This window comes from Anabrus simplex, chromosome 2 (assembly GCF_040414725.1).
Source record: "Anabrus simplex isolate iqAnaSimp1 chromosome 2, ASM4041472v1, whole genome shotgun sequence".
Taxonomy (NCBI): Eukaryota; Metazoa; Arthropoda; class Insecta; order Orthoptera; family Tettigoniidae; genus Anabrus; species Anabrus simplex.
In genome coordinates, this window is record NC_090266.1 from 257,559,181 (window position 1) to 257,582,493 (window position 23,313).

Below are 23,313 nucleotides of genomic sequence, written 5' to 3' on the forward strand. Positions count from 1 at the left end.
CTTGGCCCCTTCGGATTTTCATCTCTTTACGAAGCTTAAAGGCTTTCTGGCGGGAAAAAGATTTGACAGTGATGAAGAACTTAGACGAGCTGTGACTACGTATCTCAATATGCTGGCGGCGGAGGACTATGACGCTGGAATAGAAAAACTCGTCCCACGTTATGACAAACGCCTAATTTTGCTTGGAGATTATGTGGAGAAGTAGTGCAAAGTATGCTCTTTCCAATAAAAATGTGTATATTTGTTAATATTTACTCCTGTGTCGCAAACGGGTACCACTTTCCGGATGGCCATCGTATTTCTCTTGCCATATAATGGGTGGCGAGCCACCTGGCTGTGACTTTTGTTATGTAATTTATGTGCAGTGGCAATTTCAATGAGGTTGAATACTGGCAAGTAGGGATGGGAAATAAGAGCACATGTCTCGAGAATCGCAAGAACTTCTCAATGTTTTTCTGACAAAAGCATGCCTCATGAGACTCTCCGGAACATAATCACACTTCTTATGTCACGGTTATGCACCACACTGAGGGCAACAGGCTTTGACATCTTGTCCAATGGGACAACAGGTTGAGTCATGAATGGAAGTTTGGCTTTTTATTCCCAGGGAATAATACACGAACAACCTAGAAGGAGGTCTGCAACGTCTCACTCAACCCACAAAGGAAAATCTGTCATTTTATTTAAGCCTAATCATTTGACTGGCATTAATGCATTGCAGTACTTTGAGTGCATATTGATGGCTACCAAGAGGAAATCTGGGGCCTGGGAATATTTCATGGATGTCCCTGAAAATAAACTGCAATGTTGTTTTTGTTCCCTTTTGTTGTTTATGTGAATACTACATTATACATAAGTTAAATATTAAGTTTAAAAATATTTGTATTTTTCTTTTCTTTTTTCCAGCTAAGTAGTTTTAATCGTATATACAAAGTTTGTAAGAAAGACAAGATAAATCATAGAGTACTTAAAGGGATGAGCAACAGGTGACTTTATTCATTGGGAAACAAAAAGATTGTTGTTGCTGTTATTGTTTTGCCAATAATTATTAAAAACAAGTGCAATAAACACTAGCAAAAAATTATATAGTATCATGTTAATGCCCAGTGTCAGTCATGCTAGTTTAAAGAAGTGCCAACACCGGAGGTGTTTTAACTTTTTACATAGATCCAGCTATTTCTTCTTTTCAAGACAATCTAACAAGTTTGACTCCAGTAGTCACTGACATACTACCTCAGAGTTCATTGACAGCAAGATCACGTTGCCTGATTCTTCAAGCTAACATAATTGTATGATTCATTGGTAATATTACCCACTGTATGGGTATGTGTATAAATGTGTAAAATGTATTATTCTCAATAAACGGGGGATAGTGGGAATTGTTTGAGCTAGTGCGATGACTTCTGCGCCAGAAACACATACTAAACAATTCCCATTATGTATGTACTAGACACTTCTTAATAAATATTACCACCTTAAAAATAATGTTTCGATATTCCACAGCCTAAGAATTACAGTACTTTCTTTAGCTGATGGCACACCTAATCCCATACAATGAAATAACTCTTTGATTTGATTATTATTATGTTTTTTAAGACCATCTAAACTAAGTTTTGTTCTGTGTAATTTCTTTCTGTAAATAAGCAGTTGTATTCATATGAACTTAAATATAAGGTCAAAGCAAATATTCTGCGTGTTCCATAGCAGATCATCCAAAAAATGCGGTCATTTAAAATAACCTGAATGCCACGTTTCTAGCAAAAAAGTGCTAACACAAATATTTTGTTGTAATTCAGAAACACGCTCAAGGGAGTGCAGCACTATCCTTTTTTCTCGAGATGCTTTGTGAGATTCTCAAGATTTTTGCTATTTGACTCGAGACTCTTCAGCGAGAGAAATTCCCATCCCTACTGGCAAGCAAATCTGTTTGCCTAGATTTGTATTTTCCAGTGTGTGAGAGGCACACTTAAAACAGGAATGGGCACTTCAGACCTCATGGAAGTTAAAATGCACACAATTGCAGTTCAAAAGATGATACATGAAAGGGACTTCCAAGAGGGATACATAAGTGCCCATTTCTGCCTTCAGCATGTTATTTTTATATGAGGATTTTAAAATTTATGATGTGGATTAAAGTAAATGGCATATTAGACTTGAATAAATGCAAAGGGACATATCTTTTCTCTTATTCATGACTATTAATGTTTCTGTCTTGAAATCTCCAGAGAAGAAATTTTTAAGAACCTAAATATTTTGAATCCTTAATTGTTTATTTTAGGGTCAGATGCTGAGGATGCCCGTTGGTTGGTGATGGCACTGGGCTCACAGAGGTGTCGTACATCTCCACTGAGACTCCAGAACTGGCAGGAAAGTGTAACATTCCTTGTGAACTCTCTTCAGAGTGATCGTCTAGTGATCAAGATGAAAAGTAAACGGCTAGTATCTACTGTTACACTCTCGCAGTATGAACTCCCTTTAGCATCTCTGGCCCTAGAAGAAGGAACACGCGATACCACATTACATGGGAAGGGTGGTAGTGCTCCTGCCCTTTCATTGCATATATTGTATACTCCCTTACCACCAGTGCAGCTGGATCAGTTGGAATTGGAATCAAAAGCTACAGGTTTAGCAGGGGTCCTTTGCATACAAGTGCATTATGCTGAAGGCCTGGTGAGCACAGAACACACTGAGTGCAACCCGTACTGCATAGTTTTTCACAACCGCACAAAGGTACTTTATATCCTATATTTTAACATGCATTCTGCAATCCTTATCGTATTGAAAGTTTGTAATTGTTAAGAACATCGAGTGAAAACCCTATCAAATATGTTGATGACAAGAATAACCAGGAAAACACAAACAATGTGTTGTCCCAAATTATTTTGTACATTATGGTTCCTGTATTGTCAGCTATCTAGATGGATCCTGAGCTTGCATCCTGAAGATACTGTAAATTCCAGCCACCTCAGTCATCCATATTTGATCAATTAGACCATATCTTGGTTTTGTGAAGAAATTGTGTAGTTCATTGTTATACTCTGCTTTCCTTACACCATTCTCCGTAACTGGTCCTTTATATTTATCTTAGAATTCTCATTTCAAAACCCCCGAGCATATTTATATTTTTTTTTTCTGAAGGGGTCAGTTCCTGCTGCCATATACCAGGTGGTCTACCAGCCCCTTGCGATCCACTTTTATGCATCTCTTCACATTTATTACAATTCTGAAAGACATCGACCCCTCTTCCTAAACTGGGGTAATATAATGAGATGTGTGTTTACGGGCTAGAAGACAGCAGGAATCGTAAGCACCACTATTAATTCATTATGGGTACCTCGAATGAACCCGTAAAATGAATACAGATATGCAGAACACGTACTTTAAAACAGGAGTTGGATTCACAGACCGGGAGCACGGTACTGTATAGGCTGGGAAGTGGGCGCCGTAGGTTAAGTATCACAGTAGCTCACTTCGTAAGCGGACAGGGAGATATGTGATAGTGGATAGGAGGTTTGAATCCTACATAAGAAATCTTTTTTAACAGCCATTTGCCTGGGATGTGGTAAGGTTGCATACTTGATAGCTTCCAAGGTCTGATTTGTTTATTTGACCCTGTAAAAGACCGTATGTACCGTTGCATTTGGATATGGTGCTGGGTTGGACGAGGATGAGGAGATGTTAGTCTGTGGCCAGTTAGCTACGGCGTACATGTTTCAAGACTCGTAGACCGCAGGTAGGACAAAGTATGCCCCATTGGAATGATAACTACATGCAATAACAGGTAAGTATGTAGCTGCGCAAACTCCCCTCCTTCGAAGCAATTCACAACACAAAATTTATTCACTGCCTCGAGATGTATTCCAGCGACAAGTATGTGGATATGTTACTTATCTATAGAGAAGCTAGAGAATGCATATCAGGCACAACGCCTGTTCCAAGAGCACTATCCAGATAGACAACAACAGACGGGCATGACATTTCGGAGTGTGGAAAGACACCTGCGTGATACTGCATCCCTGGGAAGGACACAGCCTGTTCGAGATCATCCCGTGACATCTGCTGACAATGAAGAGGTTGTGTTTGACACTATCCGGCGTAACCCTCATACTAGCACATGGGCCATTGCACAGGTGACCGACATCAGTGACACTATCCGGCGCAACCCTCATACTAGCACATGGGCCATTGCACAGGAGACCGACATCAGGCGAGCATCTGTTGTGTGGATATTGCGTATGCACCAGTTTCACCCGTATCATCTGCACTTGCACCAGGAGATCCATGGTCATGATTTCGATGCCCAATGGTGTTCTGTCAATGGATCCTACAGCATGTGGACACTGATCCTGCTTTTCTAGCGACTCTCTTATTTATGGACGAAGCACGATTCCACAACAATGGAACCGTTAATCGCTATGATATGCATTACTGGAGTGTGGATAATCCCCATTCGGTACGAAAAACAACTTTACAGGTATAGTGAGGCATGAATGTATGGTGTGGAATCATGGGTGATCACCTCATTGGTCCCCATTTCTTTGAGGGTTAACTGACTAGCCAATAGTGATGGGACATTCGATTCATTTTACTGAATCGATTCATTTGATTCCGTTCACGTTACTGAATCAATACAGTGATCTGATTCACGGCACATTAGTCACCGCTCCTACTGCATCTGTGTAGTATGTACTGGTAAGACAGCAGCAACAGCATTCAGTGCTTGCTGCTGCCATCTGGTCTTCATACTATGAACTCCTTTCTTAGAAAAAAATGCTAGTCACTCTGATACATCGAAGGTTTCCAGCGACGCAGGATGGGAAAGTTCTGGGATTAGGACGGTAGCAGCCACGGCCTTAATTAAGGTACGTATTTCCTGGTGTGAAAATGGGGAAACTACGGAAAACCATCTTAACGGCTGCCGACGGTGGGATTTGAACCCACCATCCCCCGAATGCAAGCGCATGGCTACGTGATACTAACCACACGTCCAAGTCGCTCAGTCATTTTTGAAAATATGTATTTTTCTATCGGCAGAGGATTTTTAAAAAAATCGTCATATTTTGTATAGGCTACCCTAGATGTACAGTAGCCCACTGGTTTTCTGATTCAACATACTGTTGGTTAAGTTATTGCATCAGTCGGCTCACTTTCTGTCCACATATGATTGAAGACTTGTGCAACGATGTGACATACAAACTGAGAGAATACTGAGCCGTTCTTCCCAATATAAAACAGGTACTTTTGAGTGGTCATGAGCATGACTCATAGTCATAGGGCAGGCTAGAGTCGAGTTTTAGAGGCGCGCGGCTGTGAGCTTGCATCCGGGAGATAGTAGGTTCGAATCCCACTATCGGCAGCCCTGAAGATGGTTTTCCGTGGTTTCCCATTTTCACACCAGGCAAATGCTGGGGCTGTACCTTAATTAAGGCCACGGCCGCTTCCTTCCAACTCCTAGGCCTTTCCTATCCCATCGTCGCCATAAGACCTATCTGTGTCGGTGCGACGTAAAGCCCCTAGCAAAAAAAAAAAAAAAAAAAAAAAAAAAAAAGAGTCGAGTTTAATTAATTGTCAAATGTCAACTATGTTATAATACTAAGATTCATTAAACTAATAAACAGTATAACCGAATAGCCTATCTACTTACTAGCTACTTGAGAATTATGTTTTGACTACCTTTTTAACACTGCAAATAAATCCATCTATTATTTAAACCTCCCTGTAAGGAGAGGACAGTGGATGCAAGTGGGTATTATTTTCAAATGAGCTGAGCTCGAGAGTCCATTATAGCATCCGATTTTTTCAGTGTACCATGGCTCTGTATGTATTGCTTCAGAGGAAGTTTGGCTCCCCGCCAGTGTCGAGTGTATCGATAATGAACCATGTGTGTGTTATGTCTCACTGATCCGTGATTGCGTACAATTCTTTCAGTGTGCCATGACGACCATCATCTCCACATCCTCGTCCAACACAGCATCATACTTAATGCAACGATACATATGGTCTTTTACAGGGTCAAATAAATAAATCAATCGTTGGAAGCTATCAAGTATGCAACCTTACCACATCCCAGGTAACTGGCTGTTAAAAAAAATTCTTATGTGGGATTCGAACCTCCTACCTCGAGCACTGTCCATCATTACATATCTCCCCGCCCGCTCGCCATGTGGGCTACTGTGACACTTGACCTATGGCGCCATTTCCCAGCCTGTACAGTACCATGCTCTTGGTCTGTGCGTTCACCTTCTGTTTTAAAGTACATATTCTGTGTATCTGTACTCGTTTTATGGGTTCATTTGAGGTACCCATAATGAATTAATAGTGGTGCTCACGATTCCTGCTGTCTTCTAGCCTGTAAACACACATCTAGTTATATTACCCTGGTGTAGGGAGAGGGACCAATGTCTTTCAGAATTGTAGTAAATGAGTGAAGGGATGCATAAAACTGGATTGTAAGGGGCTGGTGGACCACCTGGTATTAGTACAGATTGCTGATTGTCTGTCATCATAGATATTGTGATTTCAGCTGTTTCATTAAAGCATTACTGGTTTTATTAGCTATTACTGTCCTTTGCTTAATCTCTGTTGTTATATCATTGTTTTGTATTAAAAAGTGTATCCAGATATTTAAATTCCTTACTGAGTGAGTTGTCTGCACAGTTGGATCACATAGCTGTGCGCGTGTGTTTGAGAGAAGGTGGGTTTGAACTTGGAACCACTTGTGCAGCCCTGAAGATGGTTATGCATGGTTTCCCACTTTCACACTGGGCAAATGATGAGGCTATACATTAATTGAGGCCACAGTCACTTCCTTCTTAGTCCTTGCCCTGTCCTATCCCATCATCACCATTAGACTTACCTGAATCAGTGTGACGTAAATCCAGAAGAAAAATATAATTCGAATTCTAGCCGATCAATGATACCATTATCTGGACTATATTAATGAATTTCTTAGCTATTTCTGTCAATAAATTACAAGATGTTGAGACTATATCAATGTCAACTGCATAGGCAAGGATTTGTGCTGTTATGTTGTAATTGATGCCTTTAGTTTCTGTCTTAAACTCTGACTGCCTACTCCAGCGCAGGTTGAATGTTGTAAGTGGTGCCATTAATTTCTATGCCTGAACCTGTAACTCCCCTTCAAACTACTGAAATTCCTGAACAGATAAACGTTGACTCAAATAAGTGTAAATAACAAGGATAATGGGCGCCACCTGCAAAACACTTGCAGGAATATTTAATTATGTAGAGCAACGAGCCACTCCCTCTCCCAAGGCGACGGTCATCAGGCTGACGAGGCTCCAGACTTGCTTTGTAACCTTACCTGTTGCTATATAACCCCTGAAATTAAATTTGGGTAACATGCCAGGTTCAGCCTCACTCCACTGACAAAAGACTCACTTAAAGTTTGATTCTATGATTTTACTCCCAGAATAAAAACTAATATGTGACAAACACCAACAAAAATAAACACTTATGCAACCCACTTAGTGCTTGCTGTTTACATAGAGCTAATATACACAATACTATACAACAAAATCATCTCTACAAATCGAACATCATTATACTTTTAACATACCTCCAGGTAAGAGCCCCACTGCACTACGCTGTTACCGTGAATCCTAATCTGGTAGAGAAAAGTACGACGACTATTTCTCTACATATGGATGCAACCTTCTTTACTAACAGCATCCCTAACCTATTTACACTTCTTCGTCGTCTTGAATTTCTTTACAATTGCTGGCTGGACAGACAGCGTTACATGTCCGGAGGCAAGCAAACAGCAAAATTCTCCACCAACTGAAGCTGCATACTCGGGTCACAAGTTCCAAACAAACACTTTCTTTTACAGAAAGTCCACTGCAAAGCCGGTAAGTCGTTGAGATTATACCATGTTCACTCCGTAACAGATACTCCAAACAATAGCAGATCGTATAGCAAACTGCGCAAATACGTCGCTCCCGCAGACCAGTACAAATGAGAAACACACAGTATCAGCATCAGAGTCAGAAACACAATGAGAATCAGAATCAGAATGCCTCGCCGCACACGCTTACCCACTTATATATCCTTGCTACGCGTGGTAATCGCGTCCTGAAAAGTTATTGGTAGCAACGCTCACACCGGCACTTCTTCCCGCGTCACTCTGTCAACACAAACCTCGCTCAAAACAAAGCCCTCGCATTGGCTATCGAGTATATGATGTGACATAGACCGTCCACTCATGTATGTCCACATTGATTCACTCCAATTCTTCAACCGATACAACCTGCCGTACCCCGTGTTTTCAAGCCACCTGTTGCAACACCTCCAACTGACTTCAACCGTCCTTCCCGATATAGTCGCAGTTTTCCCGGTTGCACAATCCTTACGGCTAGGCCATACTTACAGACTCTTACCCAAACGGAAATTTATACAAAATATAATGATGAACATATGCAATATTCCCTAACTATACATTCTTCTTATAATATTACGTTTTTACATGGTATATAAACAAAATTACATGATTTTAACCTAACAAACTATATACGAAAATTTCCTAACCTAAAAACTCGGGAGTCGTACATACGTACGGTTACAATACCTCCCCTTGATTTGTGAAGATTATAAACAATACATCTGAGCAAATCACAGTCTTTTCAGTACAGCAGCCTACACAGCCTGTCAAAGTCACTCAGGATTTAAAGAAAATTCACATATTCTTCTTAACATACACAAAACATCTGAACTTACAATACTTCACCTTACATACCTCTTAAGATTGTGAATATTGTGTGTACCAATCATGTCACCTTTGTTATTCAACAGGTGATAAGCACACTTGCCAACTTTCTTACCTACTGTATAAGGTCCCTGATACAATTTAAAAAACTTATGAATTTCTTTGTTGTCTGCAGATGAAATGTGTGGAACCTTAAGTAACACCTCCTCCCCTACTTCAAAACTATCTCCATGATGCCTCCCCTGCTGCATCATTCTCCTATCAGCTGCCTTCCTTAAATTCTGCCTCGCTAAATCAATCACCAAGTCCTTTGGTACATCTTCGCCTGTGGAAAGACCTAGAATCCTAGCCAATTCCCGTTCAGGCTTACGACCCAACTGCAGCTCAATTGGTGTTAATCCAGTGCTGTCATGTCTCGTCACATTGCACCAATGTTCCACATCTTCCAAGTAGTTAAACCAAGAATTGTGGTTTTCACTAATGTATGTGCGAAACATGCGGCCTAGCTCACGCATTACCCTCTCAGACATATTTCCCTGAGGATATCGTATGGAAGAGTAATGTACGCTAACACCAATATCACTCAGTCCGTCCCTCCATGTACGTGAAGTAAATTGGGATCCATGATCCGACAAGATTCTTTTTGGTTTACCGAACTCCGGTATGTACCTCTCCAGAATTTTCCCCACACAGGCCCTTGCAGTGGCCTTACGCAAAGGATACAATTTGACATACTTGGTGAATGAGTCAATAACAACAAATATATACTGATATGCATACTTAGTTTTGACAAGAGGACCATACAGATCTACACAAACCAACTCTCCAGGTCCATCTGTCACCACCGCTTGCCTCGGGCCCTCCAGATAACGATTAGGATGTTTACTTCTTTGACAGGAATCACACTTTGCCAAAGTCTTCCTAACGTCTCTCCCCATATTCTTCCAGATGAAATTCTCCTGTATGGCATCCAGTACCTTGTCTGCTCCAAAGTGACCCAGCTCTATGTGGTAAAACCAAATTATATCTGGCCTGAGGGACTGTGGTACTACCACCTTCCAACGCCCCTTAAAATCCTCTCTTGACACCAAGTCACCTATCAACTTATATTTCTTACTCCCCTTAAGTATATATTTTCCATCTCCTTCCACTTCCAATTCTAGTTTAATCTCGCTCAATTCTTTGTCCTTGAGCTGTTCTTCTCTCATCTTTAAGAGTCTTAATTTCTCTTGCTTACTATCTTCCGTCCTCAAGCTACATATGAGTATTCCCTCCTTCTCTTCATTCCTTACCTTCCCTTGCATGTCAGCGGGGTGCCTACTCATATAATCTGCGAAGGCATTCTCACTCCCTGCTATATGAACCACTTCAAAGTCGTACTCTTGGATTGCCAGTATCCACCGCGACAAGCGACCCGAGATCAATTTACAGGTCCTAATGAAAGCAAGAGCATGATGATCTGTGTAGATCGTAAATTTCCTGCCTAACAAATAAACTCTAAATTTTCTAAGTGCATATACAATCGCAAGCAATTCCTTCTCACTTACAGTGTATCTTTTCTCGGCAGGGTTAAGCCCTCTACTGGCCAGAGAAACTACACCAAAATTACCTCCCTCGTCAGGTTGACATAACGCCGCTGCTATGCCTAAATCAGATGCATCGGTCATCACATAAAAGCCCAGCGTTGGCTTAGGGTATCGTAATATGACTGCCTCGTGAAACCCTTTCTTCAAAGCCTCTAACGCTTCATCGTGCCTCTTTGTCCATTTCCATTGAGCATTCTGCTTTAGTAGCTCTCTAAACGGTTCTGTGAGATAGGAGTACTTAATCACGAATCGCCTGAAATAGTTACATACACCTAGCAATGATCTCAACTGTTTAGCGTTCCTAGGTGTCTTAGCCGAAAAGATCTTATCAAGCCTTGTTATCTCAGGTGTCACACCTTCAGGTGTGATCTCATGTCCCAGAAAAATGACACTATGGGTACAAAATTTAGATTTGCTCAATTTCAAGGTGAAGCCAGATCTCAATAATTTATTAAAAACAGTGCACAAGTTTTCTAAATGTTCCTCGAATGTTCTAGAAGCAATTACTAAGTCATCAATGTACGTCGTCGTGAACTCATTAGTTTCTGGACCAAGTGCAATATCTAATGCTCGTATCAAGGCAGAAGACGACGTCTTAGTGCCAAATGGTACGCGGCAAAACTGGTACAGCTTCCCACGATGTAAAAAGGCTGTCAATGGCCTGTCTTCTTTTCTGAGGGGGACCTGCCAAAAACTTGAACTCAAGTCAACAGAGCTCAACCAAGGTCTACCCTCGAATCTCTGAATGAGCTCCTCTGTGGTCTCAGGTCTCTCATGATCAGCCGTGATGCGTTTGTTTATCTGCCTAGCATCTAAGCAAATGCGTACTGTGCCGTCTTTCTTACCCACAACAATCAACGGGTTCACATACTGACTCACCGACTTCTCAATAATCCCATCTAGTAACATTTCATTAATTAAATCATCTACAGCTTTAGCATATGCGTGGGGTATGGGATACCTATAGCTATCAAAACTCGACCTGTCAGTAACATTGAACGAATGTACATATGAAGTTGTCATTCCAGGTTTCTCAGAGAACACTTCCTTACATTCGATTAACAACTCTAATAATCTTTCCTTCTGAACTTTATCTAGATCCACCTCCTCTGCAACTGCTCTAATCTCCTCCTCTTTACTCTTAAAGTTCCCCTTCCCATCAGGGATATTATCATCTTCTCTCTCCGAATCATCACAATATTCTCCAAAGTCTCGCTCTCTCGACAAGGACAAGTTTTTCTCTTTCACCACCTGAATACGACACATCTCATATGCAAATTGGTTCTCTGTCACACAGTAGGCCAGCCTAACAGATTTCTGATCTCCCCTGTCTGCAAACTTACTTCAGCATGCAGATAATCTAATTTACACTTACTCCTACTCAGAAAGTCTGAACCCAAGATAACTGAATAAATTAAATTTGGAACCACCAAGCATATCTGTTCAATCACGACACCCCCAATACCCATTTTAACAAGGACTTGGCTCCTGATTCTTTGCGACTTGTTACCAACAGCAGAAATCACATATACATTAGACACAGGAATCTCCTCAAACTCAACTCCTTTACACTTCAACTCCTCGTAGAATCTACTATTAATACAGGACTTCTGGCTACCTGTATCCAAAAGCACTTTTACCTTCTCCCCTACAATAAAGAATTCAATAATAGGATTAATGGGCATGTTACTTAAATTACCCTTGTCAGCAATGTGGTCATTAATCAGATCCTCTTGAACATCTATTTGATAGTTAATTTCCTTCATAGCACATGTTACAACAGCATCTACATTTAGGGACAAGTCGCCTGACCTATCTCGCCCGCCCCTTAAGCGTTTAAATTTCTTCTTGGTGGCTGATCATCTTGATTTGGATTATGATTCCCATTCGATCCTTGTTCATCCCTGTCCCGATTTTCCACATATCTGCGGGACTCAGAACCTCTGCCATAACCACGGTTATTCCTCCCTGGGTCTTGCCCTCTGTGGTTGCCACCTCGATTGTTTTGGTCAGGGTATCGATGGTACTCTCCTGGACCATTCTGTCTCTGTCCACCATTCTGGCGGATATTGGAATGACTGTCACTATTCCTAGCAGAACTTAAGGAATCGAACCTCTCTAACAGCTGTTCCATATCCTTAATAGTTTCAATTCTCTGCATGCATGCTGCCAACTGAACCTCTTCAGAAAAATGTCCCAACATCCTTCTCACTATATCCTGTTCTGATGAATTTAAGTTCAGGCTCTGATTTAGTAACACATGCTCCAAGAAGTACTGAGTCATGCTACCCCCTCCCTGAGTCCTATATCTGCCAAAATTAATTTTGTCTTTAGCTTTCCCTTGAATACTATTGTTCCAAAATTTGGCCTTAAAGGCTACTTCAAATTCACTCAAGCAAGTAATCGTTTCCCTGTATACATCATACCAGAGTTTAGCCTCCCCCATAAGAGCCTCAGAAATCTTAACCTCTACGGTATCCCACTGGGTGATACCATCTGACAGCCCTTTCCCAAATCTTTGTTTAACTACCTTGAGAAATTCCATAGGACCTAATTGCCTATTATTGAACCGTGGTAACTCTACTTCCTTGACCACCTCAATCTGCTGTGCTACCTCAGTCATGTTTAACCCCTTCGACTTTAAATTAGTAAATTCCCACTCTAACTTTTCAGTTTTCTCTTTTGTTTCCTTAATTCTAGTGTCCACATTAATTCTCATTCCTCGAATTTCTTCTGTCACACTAGACTTCACGCTCTCCACTTTCTCCTCAAGAATAGATCTAAGTTCACTTTTGTCCTTTTCCATCTGAACATGTTGGTTTTGAAATTGAGTGATTTGGCCTTCAACTTTACTCTCTATAACATCCTGCCTCATTTTAATCTCATCCACCTTCATAAATTTCTCTTCCACCAGTTCAAACCTCCTTTCTGTATTAACCTTAACACTCTGCAGTTCTCTGTTAATGCTTGAAAATTTCTCTTCCATTTTCTCTGTAAGCATCTTGCCAAAACTATGCAACTCCTTCTGTTGACTCTCAATTTTATCACTTAATTCCTTCCCCTGATTACTAATTTTACTACTCAAATTATCCCCTTGATCACTTAATTTAGCCAACTGCTCTAATACTAACTTCATAAACTCATTATTACCCCCCATGTTACTTTGATTTTGCTCACTAGCTTCCCCTTCACCCCCCATTACAATTCCATACACTTTTTCCATAGACATATTTTCACTCAGACAACTACTTTCATCAAAACTTTGTATGCTTGTGTCAGAGCTGCTCTCCTGATCATTAACAGACATGCTTCCTTTATGCACTACACTTCTCAAATTTATAGCATTACTATTATTCTCACTAATATTCATGCTCCACTGATAAACATAACACTCCAAACATGACAACACCGATACATAACTCCTGACACAAGCTCACTAAAACACTGGACCAAATGTGCCTACCAAGGTTATATAGCAAGTCTGGATATCATTCTGCCTCACGTTGGCGGCGCCAATTGTAACTCCCCTTCAAACTACTGAAATTCCTGAACAGATAAACGTTGACTCAAATAAGTGTAAATAACAAGGATAATGGGCGCCACCTGCAAAACACTTGCAGGAATATTTAATTATGTAGAGCAACGAGCCACTCCCTCTCCCAAGGCGACGGTCATCAGGCTGACGAGGCTCCAGACTTGCTTTGTAACCTTACCTGTTGCTATATAACCCCTGAAATTAAATTTGGGTAACATGCCAGGTTCAGCCTCACTCCACTGACAAAAGACTCACTTAAAGTTTGATTCTATGATTTTACTCCCAGAATAAAAACTAATATGTGACAAACACCAACAAAAATAAACACTTATGCAACCCACTTAGTGCTTGCTGTTTACATAGAGCTAATATACACAATACTATACAACAAAATCATCTCTACAAATCGAACATCATTATACTTTTAACATACCTCCAGGTAAGAGCCCCACTGCACTACGCTGTTACCGTGAATCCTAATCTGGTAGAGAAAAGTACGACGACTATTTCTCTACATATGGATGCAACCTTCTTTACTAACAGCATCCCTAACCTATTTACACTTCTTCGTCGTCTTGAATTTCTTTACAATTGCTGGCTGGACAGACAGCGTTACATGTCCGGAGGCAAGCAAACAGCAAAATTCTCCACCAACTGAAGCTGCATACTCGGGTCACAAGTTCCAAACAAACACTTTCTTTTACAGAAAGTCCACTGCAAAGCCGGTAAGTCGTTGAGATTATACCATGTTCACTCCGTAACAGATACTCCAAACAATAGCAGATCGTATAGCAAACTGCGCAAATACGTCGCTCCCGCAGACCAGTACAAATGAGAAACACACAGTATCAGCATCAGAGTCAGAAACACAATGAGAATCAGAATCAGAATGCCTCGCCGCACACGCTTACCCACTTATATATCCTTGCTACGCGTGGTAATCGCGTCCTGAAAAGTTATTGGTAGCAACGCTCACACCGGCACTTCTTCCCGCGTCACTCTGTCAACACAAACCTCGCTCAAAACAAAGCCCTCGCATTGGCTATCGAGTATATGATGTGACATAGACCGTCCACTCATGTATGTCCACATTGATTCACTCCAATTCTTCAACCGATACAACCTGCCGTACCCCGTGTTTTCAAGCCACCTGTTGCAACACCTCCAACTGACTTCAACCGTCCTTCCCGATATAGTCGCAGTTTTCCCGGTTGCACAATCCTTACGGCTAGGCCATACTTACAGACTCTTACCCAAACGGAAATTTATACAAAATATAATGATGAACATATGCAATATTCCCTAACTATACATTCTTCTTATAATATTACGTTTTTACATGGTATATAAACAAAATTACATGATTTTAACCTAACAAACTATATACGAAAATTTCCTAACCTAAAAACTCGGGAGTCGTACATACGTACGGTTACAAACCTCTGACTACCTTCTCCAGGACCAGGTTGCGTGTTATAAATAGAACCTTTAGTTTCAATACCCAAGTCTGTGACTACGTTCTCCAGGGCAGATTGAAAAGTATACATGGCAGGGCATCCCCTTGCCTTAGTTCTGTCAATGTTTCAAATCATTCACATACCTTATTTTCAATCTTGACTCTCCAACTCAGATTTTCCGGAGTTACTTTTACTAGTTTGATCAGTTTTTGTGTATTTGTTTCTTCTAAGGCTTGCAGTAATTTTATCCCACCTTATATGGGCATGTTGTTTGGTGTGGAAATTGAGGGATTTAGTTAGCAGTGACTACCTGAGGATGGCATATTTTGGTCTCTTCCAGTCACACATTACTTACAGGCTGTTATTATGGACTCATTCGCCTTATGTATATAATTTTCTTCTAATACAGAAAAAGGTTGTCCGAACAATGTGTAAGGGCTGGTGCAATTGACCATTGTCGACCTATCTTCATTAAGCTTAAAATAGCGTATTTACTCGTGTATTAGACCCCCCTGGCTTTTCAAGACGAAGAAAATGAAAAAAAAAATCTCGCCTATAAGACCCTCCAACGTAATTCGTCAGAGAACGATGACGATTCTGCTTCGAAGCGGGTACAAGTCTTATTGCAGTTCTGATGACATCGCACAAATTTGTGAATAGTTTCATCCGTACGACCTACGCAATGAAAAACGCGTCGAATCCATGCGGTACATCTGTGTTTCGTAGTTAAGAAATGTCCGCCTCTGTAGCACACGTCTGCTGCAGCTCTGATGACGTCGCACAAATAGATGAATAGGCCTAGCTTCGTGTCCAACCCGCACTTGCAAGCATGCATCAATCATGCTATATGTCTTTGTTTTGTAGTTAATAACGTCCGCCAGCGTAATAGCTAGCAAAATTAGTTGCTGTTTTCGGGGGTCTGACTTCGATTCCCGGTACCGTACTGCCAGAGATTTACGAATGGCAGGAAGGCTGATATGCGGTAAAAGCGGTACCTGTAACTCCCCTCCACTAGGCGTGTGTCTAAAAAGAGCTGTATCACCTCGGGATGAGTTAACGAGTTTACTATAGTTGAGAAATATTCATGGTTGTTGCTATTTATACAGCAGGCGAGATCATTAACAAAGTGGTCGTTTAATATCTCGTAACTCGGGCCATTATAGGTATATACTTGGAGAGAAGTGAGTGTAAAACGTGATAAAAGCTATCCAGTTCAAACGATGGTTTTACTCGCCAACGTACCTAACAAATAATAATAATAATAATAATAATAATAATAATAATAATAATAATAATAATAATAATTTTATGTCCCGACATACTTTAAACGATTTTCGGAGACGCCAAACAAAACATACTAGGGTTGCGTTAATAAAAAAAGAGACAACGGACGTACAAAACTAAACATTATGATAATAAAACTCGTTACCTCCACACCTGTAGATATCCATAAATGCGAGATATTTTCCTGTTATTTATTTTTATTTTTTCCGTCGAACGTTTGGCACTATCAGGGCGATAATATACCTAACCTAAACAACGTGGTCTGTCTTATTCCATGGACAGCTGTTTATGCAAATCCTGATGTGATAAATGTAGAGAACAAGCATGAAATATACTCAAAAATAAGGCTCTGTGTTTCAACGGCCGCAGTTATCAAAATAATGTTTCCAGTTACTATGTATTACATTCGGAAGTACAACTTGTAACATACGCTAGTTATCAGCTGATGGTTTGGCATGCCTTCTACAGTAGTACAGTATGGCTTTATTCGGAAGGAGTGGCTTCTGCTACATATACACCAACTGGGAATATCAGAGACCATCTGGGAATAGATTTACACTGTTTAGACTCTATAGTCGGGAACGAAATTATTTTTAAAAGGTTCAAAAAGACAGGACCTCACATGCTCTTGATTGCAGTGCATGGCTGGAAGAGAATGGACGATGAAGCATGGCTGACGCCGACGCCTTGCGCCGCCAACTTCTCTGCCTTGCTACCGGCGTGTCGGCATTCTTCAAATGAAAACAGTGATCAGGTTTACTCCTGAACTGACAAGAGACAAATTACTGGCCATTAAGTTCTTTTGTATCAGTATTTAATTATATGATAACACGATACCCTTATCCCTTTCTTGTACGGGATCGAGTATGAAGTGAGGTGAATCTTTGTAGCGAGTTTTTACGGCCGTATGCCCTTCCTGACGTCAACCTCACCAGAGGAATTAATGAGATGTAACGAATGACGTGATATGAGTAACTAAAACAGACTTTTATGCGTACCGTAGGCCTAAAATTCGTGTTCACCATTGTTTGTCTTTTTACGTTTAGAAACACTGCCTTCCAACGTAAATAGCCAGTACCAGTATAACTTAAATACATTCTAGGTTTGTTAAATAATAGTATAGAATGTTTACATGTACAATTTATAGCTCTTTATAACCTAGAAATCATGTGTTCGCTGCACACAATTTTGAGGTTATCGCATATTGGACCCCCTTTATTATTTTTGGCTGTAAAAGTGGGAAAAAAAGGGGTCTAATACGCGAGTAAATACGGTACTCACAATTATAAATCTGTATATTGATATATCTTTGACATATGTTAAAAACAACATAAATGAATTCAGTACTAGGGAAAACATTCACCTTCATGATACTCGGGGCAAAGCAGACATTGACATCCCAATTCACAGGCTGCCAAAAACTGCTCACTCACATAGAATCAGTTGTTTAAGATTATTTAATAAATTACCACATTCTGCACGGTCCACTCCTTTAAGTAATTTTAAAAGAAAAATGTATGATTGGTTAATAGAAAATCCATTTTATAATACCTCTGAATTCTTAGAAATGAATAATGTTAGTATTAAGTTTTAATAAAAGGTGTATGTTCGTTTTGCCTTGGTAATATTAACCACGTGAGTGCCACGTGCCGATCAGATCAGCTTTCACTCCTCGCGCGAAAAGTGCCAGAGCCGACTGAACCGGCGCGATGGTTTCCTAGTGTTTAACGGCTTCTGCTAACAGATGCCTCCGGGTGTTTCGTTCCGTTAGAAAGCTGAGGTTTCAAGCTTTCACGAGAGTGGCATAGTTATGGCCTTAGAGATCTTTGACACGAACGGAGGGAATTAATGATCTGTGATGTTCACAAGCTCTGAGTTGCTGACAACATGGTGAGCTGTAGTAGAGATAGTTTTGTTGCCGGCGTGGGTGACGATAAACTAATAGCCTAATTAGAGGAAAATTATATAATAGCAGATAAATTAGAATCAGAAAGTGATTTTGATAGTAACGTGATACCAGGAACACTGCCATTATCACCAGTACCGTAAAAGAAGTGCTATTCTTGCCCCAGTACATCGGGTGTTCAGGTTAGTACTCAATTGCAGTCTATGGAACCGACTAAAAATTCACTGCCAGTTCTGAATGATTCAGAAAGCGACAGTAATGATGACGGAGCTATTGAAGATGCGAGTGATGACAATAATAATGAAGGCAGTGTGAATGCTGATGTTTGTTTCCGAGAAATTTTTCCGAACCAGTCCGATAGGCCTACCACTCCCGTCATTTACATGGAACTCGCTGGGCCTAAACATGCGCCTCAACGTAATGCCCCTCCAATTGATTATTTTCAGTTGTTCTTCACTGCTTCATTGCTAAATTTGATGCTAAATGAAACAAATAGGTATGCCCAACAATTCATGTCAGTATATGCCATTTTACCACAATCAAGGGTTAAAGTTTGGCGGGCTACTTCTCTATTGGAAATGAAAGCATGTCTGACTGTAATTTTTAAGGGTGTATATTGTTGAAATATGTCCATTGTTACAGTTTTCACTGATAATTATTGTGTACTACAAAAGGGTTGTGCATTTTATTGTTCGATACCAGGTACGATGGACAATGGAACAAACATTTCAGTGAGGAAAATGGTGAGTGCAGATTTTAAAAAAAACTTCTTGGGGTGGTTGTAGTTAAATTAATCAAATTTTTAATGACGTTGTTTCGTTTAGAATTGTGTGTGTATTTTACCTATGTTCTTGGATTTAGGCAATGTCACAAACACTGTTTCCAAAATTAGATTTAAACTTAAAAATAAAAAAATTAACAATTGTTAAATTGTTGCCATTTTAAAAATAAATTGGAGATGTTTTTAAAATTGATAAGCATTTCTTGGTAAAGTCAGAAATATATTTTATATAATACTGCAAGAAAAATGCATAAATTTTTCAAAATAAATTTTTTATGAATATTTTTCTGAAAGTCTGCAGAACCACTATAAATAGCTTGGCATTCTTAGCCAGAAGTTCAGAAAATGACTTGGCACTAAGAGGGTTAAGTACTAAATTATTATCAGTTGACGAAGCCTATTTCATTATATATGGTCAGTGGCAAATAAAGATTCTTGATTCTTGATTCTTTGGGTCATCAGTCCATAGACTGGTTTGTTGAAACTTTACGTGCCACCCTATCCTTTACTAACTAACCTTTTCATTTCTTCTTAACTAAATCCTACATCTACTCTAAATTGTTCGTCATATGCATACTTTGGTGTAAGCCTGCCATTTTTACTGCCTACTCTGCCCTCAAAAACCAACTGAACAAGTCCTGGCTGTCTTAAGATGTGCCCTGTCATTCTTCTGGTAAAATTTTGCCAAATTATTCTCCTTTTAGAAATTTGATTTAGTATTTGTTCATTCGTGATTTGATCAACCCTTCTCACCTTCAGCATTCTTCTGTGACACCATATTTCTAAAGGTATTTTCTTCCTTTCTGAGCTAGATATCATCCACGATTCTTTTCCTTACAATGCAACACTGCGACGAAAGTCTTCGAAAACGTCTTTCTGATTCCTACATCAGTGTTCGAAGTGTGCAAATTTCTTCTCTTAGGAAAGGCCTTCCTTCATTGTGCTAGTCTGCATTTTATGTCCTCCTTACTTCTGCCATCATTAGTTATTCTACTACCAAAGTAACAATATTCATCTACTTCTTTTAAGAATTCATTTTCAAATCTAATATTTCCTGCATCATCTGACTTTGTTTGACTGCACTCATTACTTTAGTTTTGTATTTATTTATTTTCATCTTGTACTCCTTCTCAAAGACTGTGTCCATACCATTCAGTAATTTCTCCAGATCTTCTGCTGACTCAGATAAAATAACGATTTTGATTTCCTCTGCTTGGATTGTGATTCCTTTTCCAATTTTCTTTACCATCTATTCTGTGAGGGCTGCAAATAATGTAGTGACAACATAGTCCAGACACTGTGTGTAGTGTGCACTTGACGGGCATCCAGTTGGGAGTATTGTCGCTGTGTGGCGATGAAATGAAGAGTGTCGATTTCACTGCTCTAAAGCATGTTTTCAAAAGGTGATCAGCGTTTGTGGATTAAAATCAAGGTTGCCTTTGGCAAAAATGTGTCAGAATGTTATCGAGGACTATGGGAAGTCTGTGGTGAGAATGCATTAACATATAGGATGGTTGCATGTTGGGTCAAGGCATTTTGTGCGGATCAGAATGAGACTGCAGATTTGCACCGCACAGGTTGGCTGTCCATTCCTCATGATGAGGTTCACATTGTGAATGGTCTTGTTTCCGTAGACCATCGATGGACTGTCCGGGAATTGTCCGTAGAGGTTAGTCTCAGTCATCAAACGGGGTGGCACGTACTGACGAAATGTCTTAACATGAGGAAAATTGCGTCCCGTTGGGTTCCACGTCAACTCTCAGTCATACAGAATGTGCACCGGTATGCACTGGCTGGCATCCACCTGGACAGATACCGCAACGAAGGAGACGAATTTCTGCAGCGTATTTTCGCCATTGATGAGATGTGGGCATGAGCCTACAAGTCTGAATTAAACCAATTGAATGAATGGCATCAGCCAGATTCGCCACATCCACAGGAATTTCGACTGTCGGATGAAGCTTAAGCTAATTGTTACATACAACTATGAGGGTGTTATTCTTACACATGCTATGTCTAGCGCACAGACCATCAACAGTGACTACTATTGCCAATTTCTGGAGCAACATCTGCGTCCATCTATGTGTTACAAATGCCTATGTTTATTGCAAAATGATCGCCCTGTTGTGTTGCATGACAACACATGTTGTCATGTCGCAATCATTGTCAAGCTCTAATTGCAAGGGTGGCATTGGGAGATCTTGGAACACCCTCCGTACTCACCGGATGCGAGTCCTTGTGACATTGACCTGTTTTCGAAGTTGAAGGAACCCCTCTGAGGCCGCCAATTTCCTGACGTAGCATTGTACTCCACCCAGTAGGGCGCTCCGTTGCAGTTATCAACTGAGAACGCCTTGCCAACAGTCCCCAACAACTTGCCAAAATTTGGCAAAAGGTAATAGACTTTGCGGGTGACTACATTGAAGGAATGTAATGCAATTGTACTTGTTAGTTCATTAAATATTGCGTTCTATCAATATTGCCACTACTTTATTTATAGTCCTCGTATATAAATACTGAAAAGGAGAGAGAACAAACTGCAGCCTTGCCTCACTCCTTTCTGGATTGCTGTTTCTTTTCATAACCGTCAATTGTTGTACCAGAGATACACCTGCCCCGCGCATTGCAATTAAGTGCCTTGGATAATGCTCTCTAAAATATAAAACTTGCAGCGACTAGTGCAAGAAGTTTGAACATTTCTCAGTAGGTGTTGCTACTATAAACTTATGTCTGTGCCCTCTGGTGTAAAGATGAACTATTAAAATTCCAGTTAAATTTTGTATGTTAAGGTTTCCTAAACTGAATTGTTTATACCTTGTTTTTTGTGTGTTAAAGTTTAAAACACTTTTATCTCTTTCCGCCAACTTAAGATGTGGGCTAATGAAAAATGTCGTACATTTATCTTTCTGCCAATCAAAATTTTCTGGTATTTATTTGATTATCTGATAAGAATTGGGGGTGTGTCAGGGCCTTAGCCCAGAGTTTTCTGGAACTTTCCCCTCAGCTATAAAAGCTGGTACATTGTCAGACCCAGTTGTCTTAGTGATTGCTCCAGTCTAGAGTATGTTTATAAAGGAGGCGGCGGTGCCTTGTCCATCTTCGGGAGGTCTACCAGCTCAAGGTAATGGCAAATTCAGTATAACCATGTGATAGTCTTTGAAAACTACCGTATTTCACGGCATAATCGTCGCACTTTTTATACCGAAATTTTCGAAAAAAATTGTAGGGTGCGACCATTATACGATGAATATTTAATACCAGTATTTGTATTACTCAAAAAATGTATTTATAACTAAATTGTATTTGATACAAATTTAAGATGCACGTAATACTCGCGTTTATACATCAAAATAATTAAAATAGTCTAAAACAAAATTCATAATTTTTCGCAACAAATCGGCGAACGTTTTTCCAACCTGAAAATAAAAATGAACGTATTAAGTTAATTTGTCATTAATTTGAGTATTAAAGTTAAAATATTACACTTGCAAAAAATTATCGCTTTGTTGTGAAATGCGGACTTACCGGTACGCAATTTATTCCAAATCTTCGGTGTCGCTATCGCAGGTTTCGCTATCTGATGCGCCGTCCGCGCCTCTGTTAATACCAGTATCAGATTCTTCGTCTCCCTGCCACACTGCGTCATCTTCGGAACCGTCTAGTGCATTCGAAATCCCAGTCCTTTTGAAGCTCTTGGAGACTAGTTTAGGTGGTATAAGATCCCAACTCTTCTTCACCCACGAGCTTAACAAGTCCAAGGGTGGACGCCTGATATTTCCGGCGGGCGTCAATTGCTGATCGTCGCTCATCATCCACTCGTTGTAAAATCGACGTAAGTGGTCTTTAAAGGGTTTATTAACACATACGTCTAGTGGCTGCAAAGCAGATGTTAGGCCACCAGGAATGACTATCTGTCGTGTCTTATTTGTAGTGAGAATTTGCTTCACTTCGTTCACGAGGTGACCTCGGAAACTATCTAAAACAAGCAGAGCTGGTTGTTTTAGTAGTGCACCAGGTCTTCTATTTCACACAGTTTTAA

At 40.2% G+C, this 23,313-nt stretch overlaps 1 protein-coding gene across 1 annotated transcript in view; it reads left to right on the plus strand.

The window, feature by feature from the left end:
* LOC136863507 (uncharacterized) overlaps positions 1–23,313 on the plus strand; it is a 366,127-nt gene that overhangs the window by 154,324 nt on the left and 188,490 nt on the right. Inside the window, exon 7 of the mRNA XM_068225972.1 lies at positions 2,285–2,730. Within this exon, the coding sequence (XP_068082073.1) occupies positions 2,285–2,730 (446 nt within the window). The remainder of the gene's footprint in view (positions 1–2,284; positions 2,731–23,313) is intronic.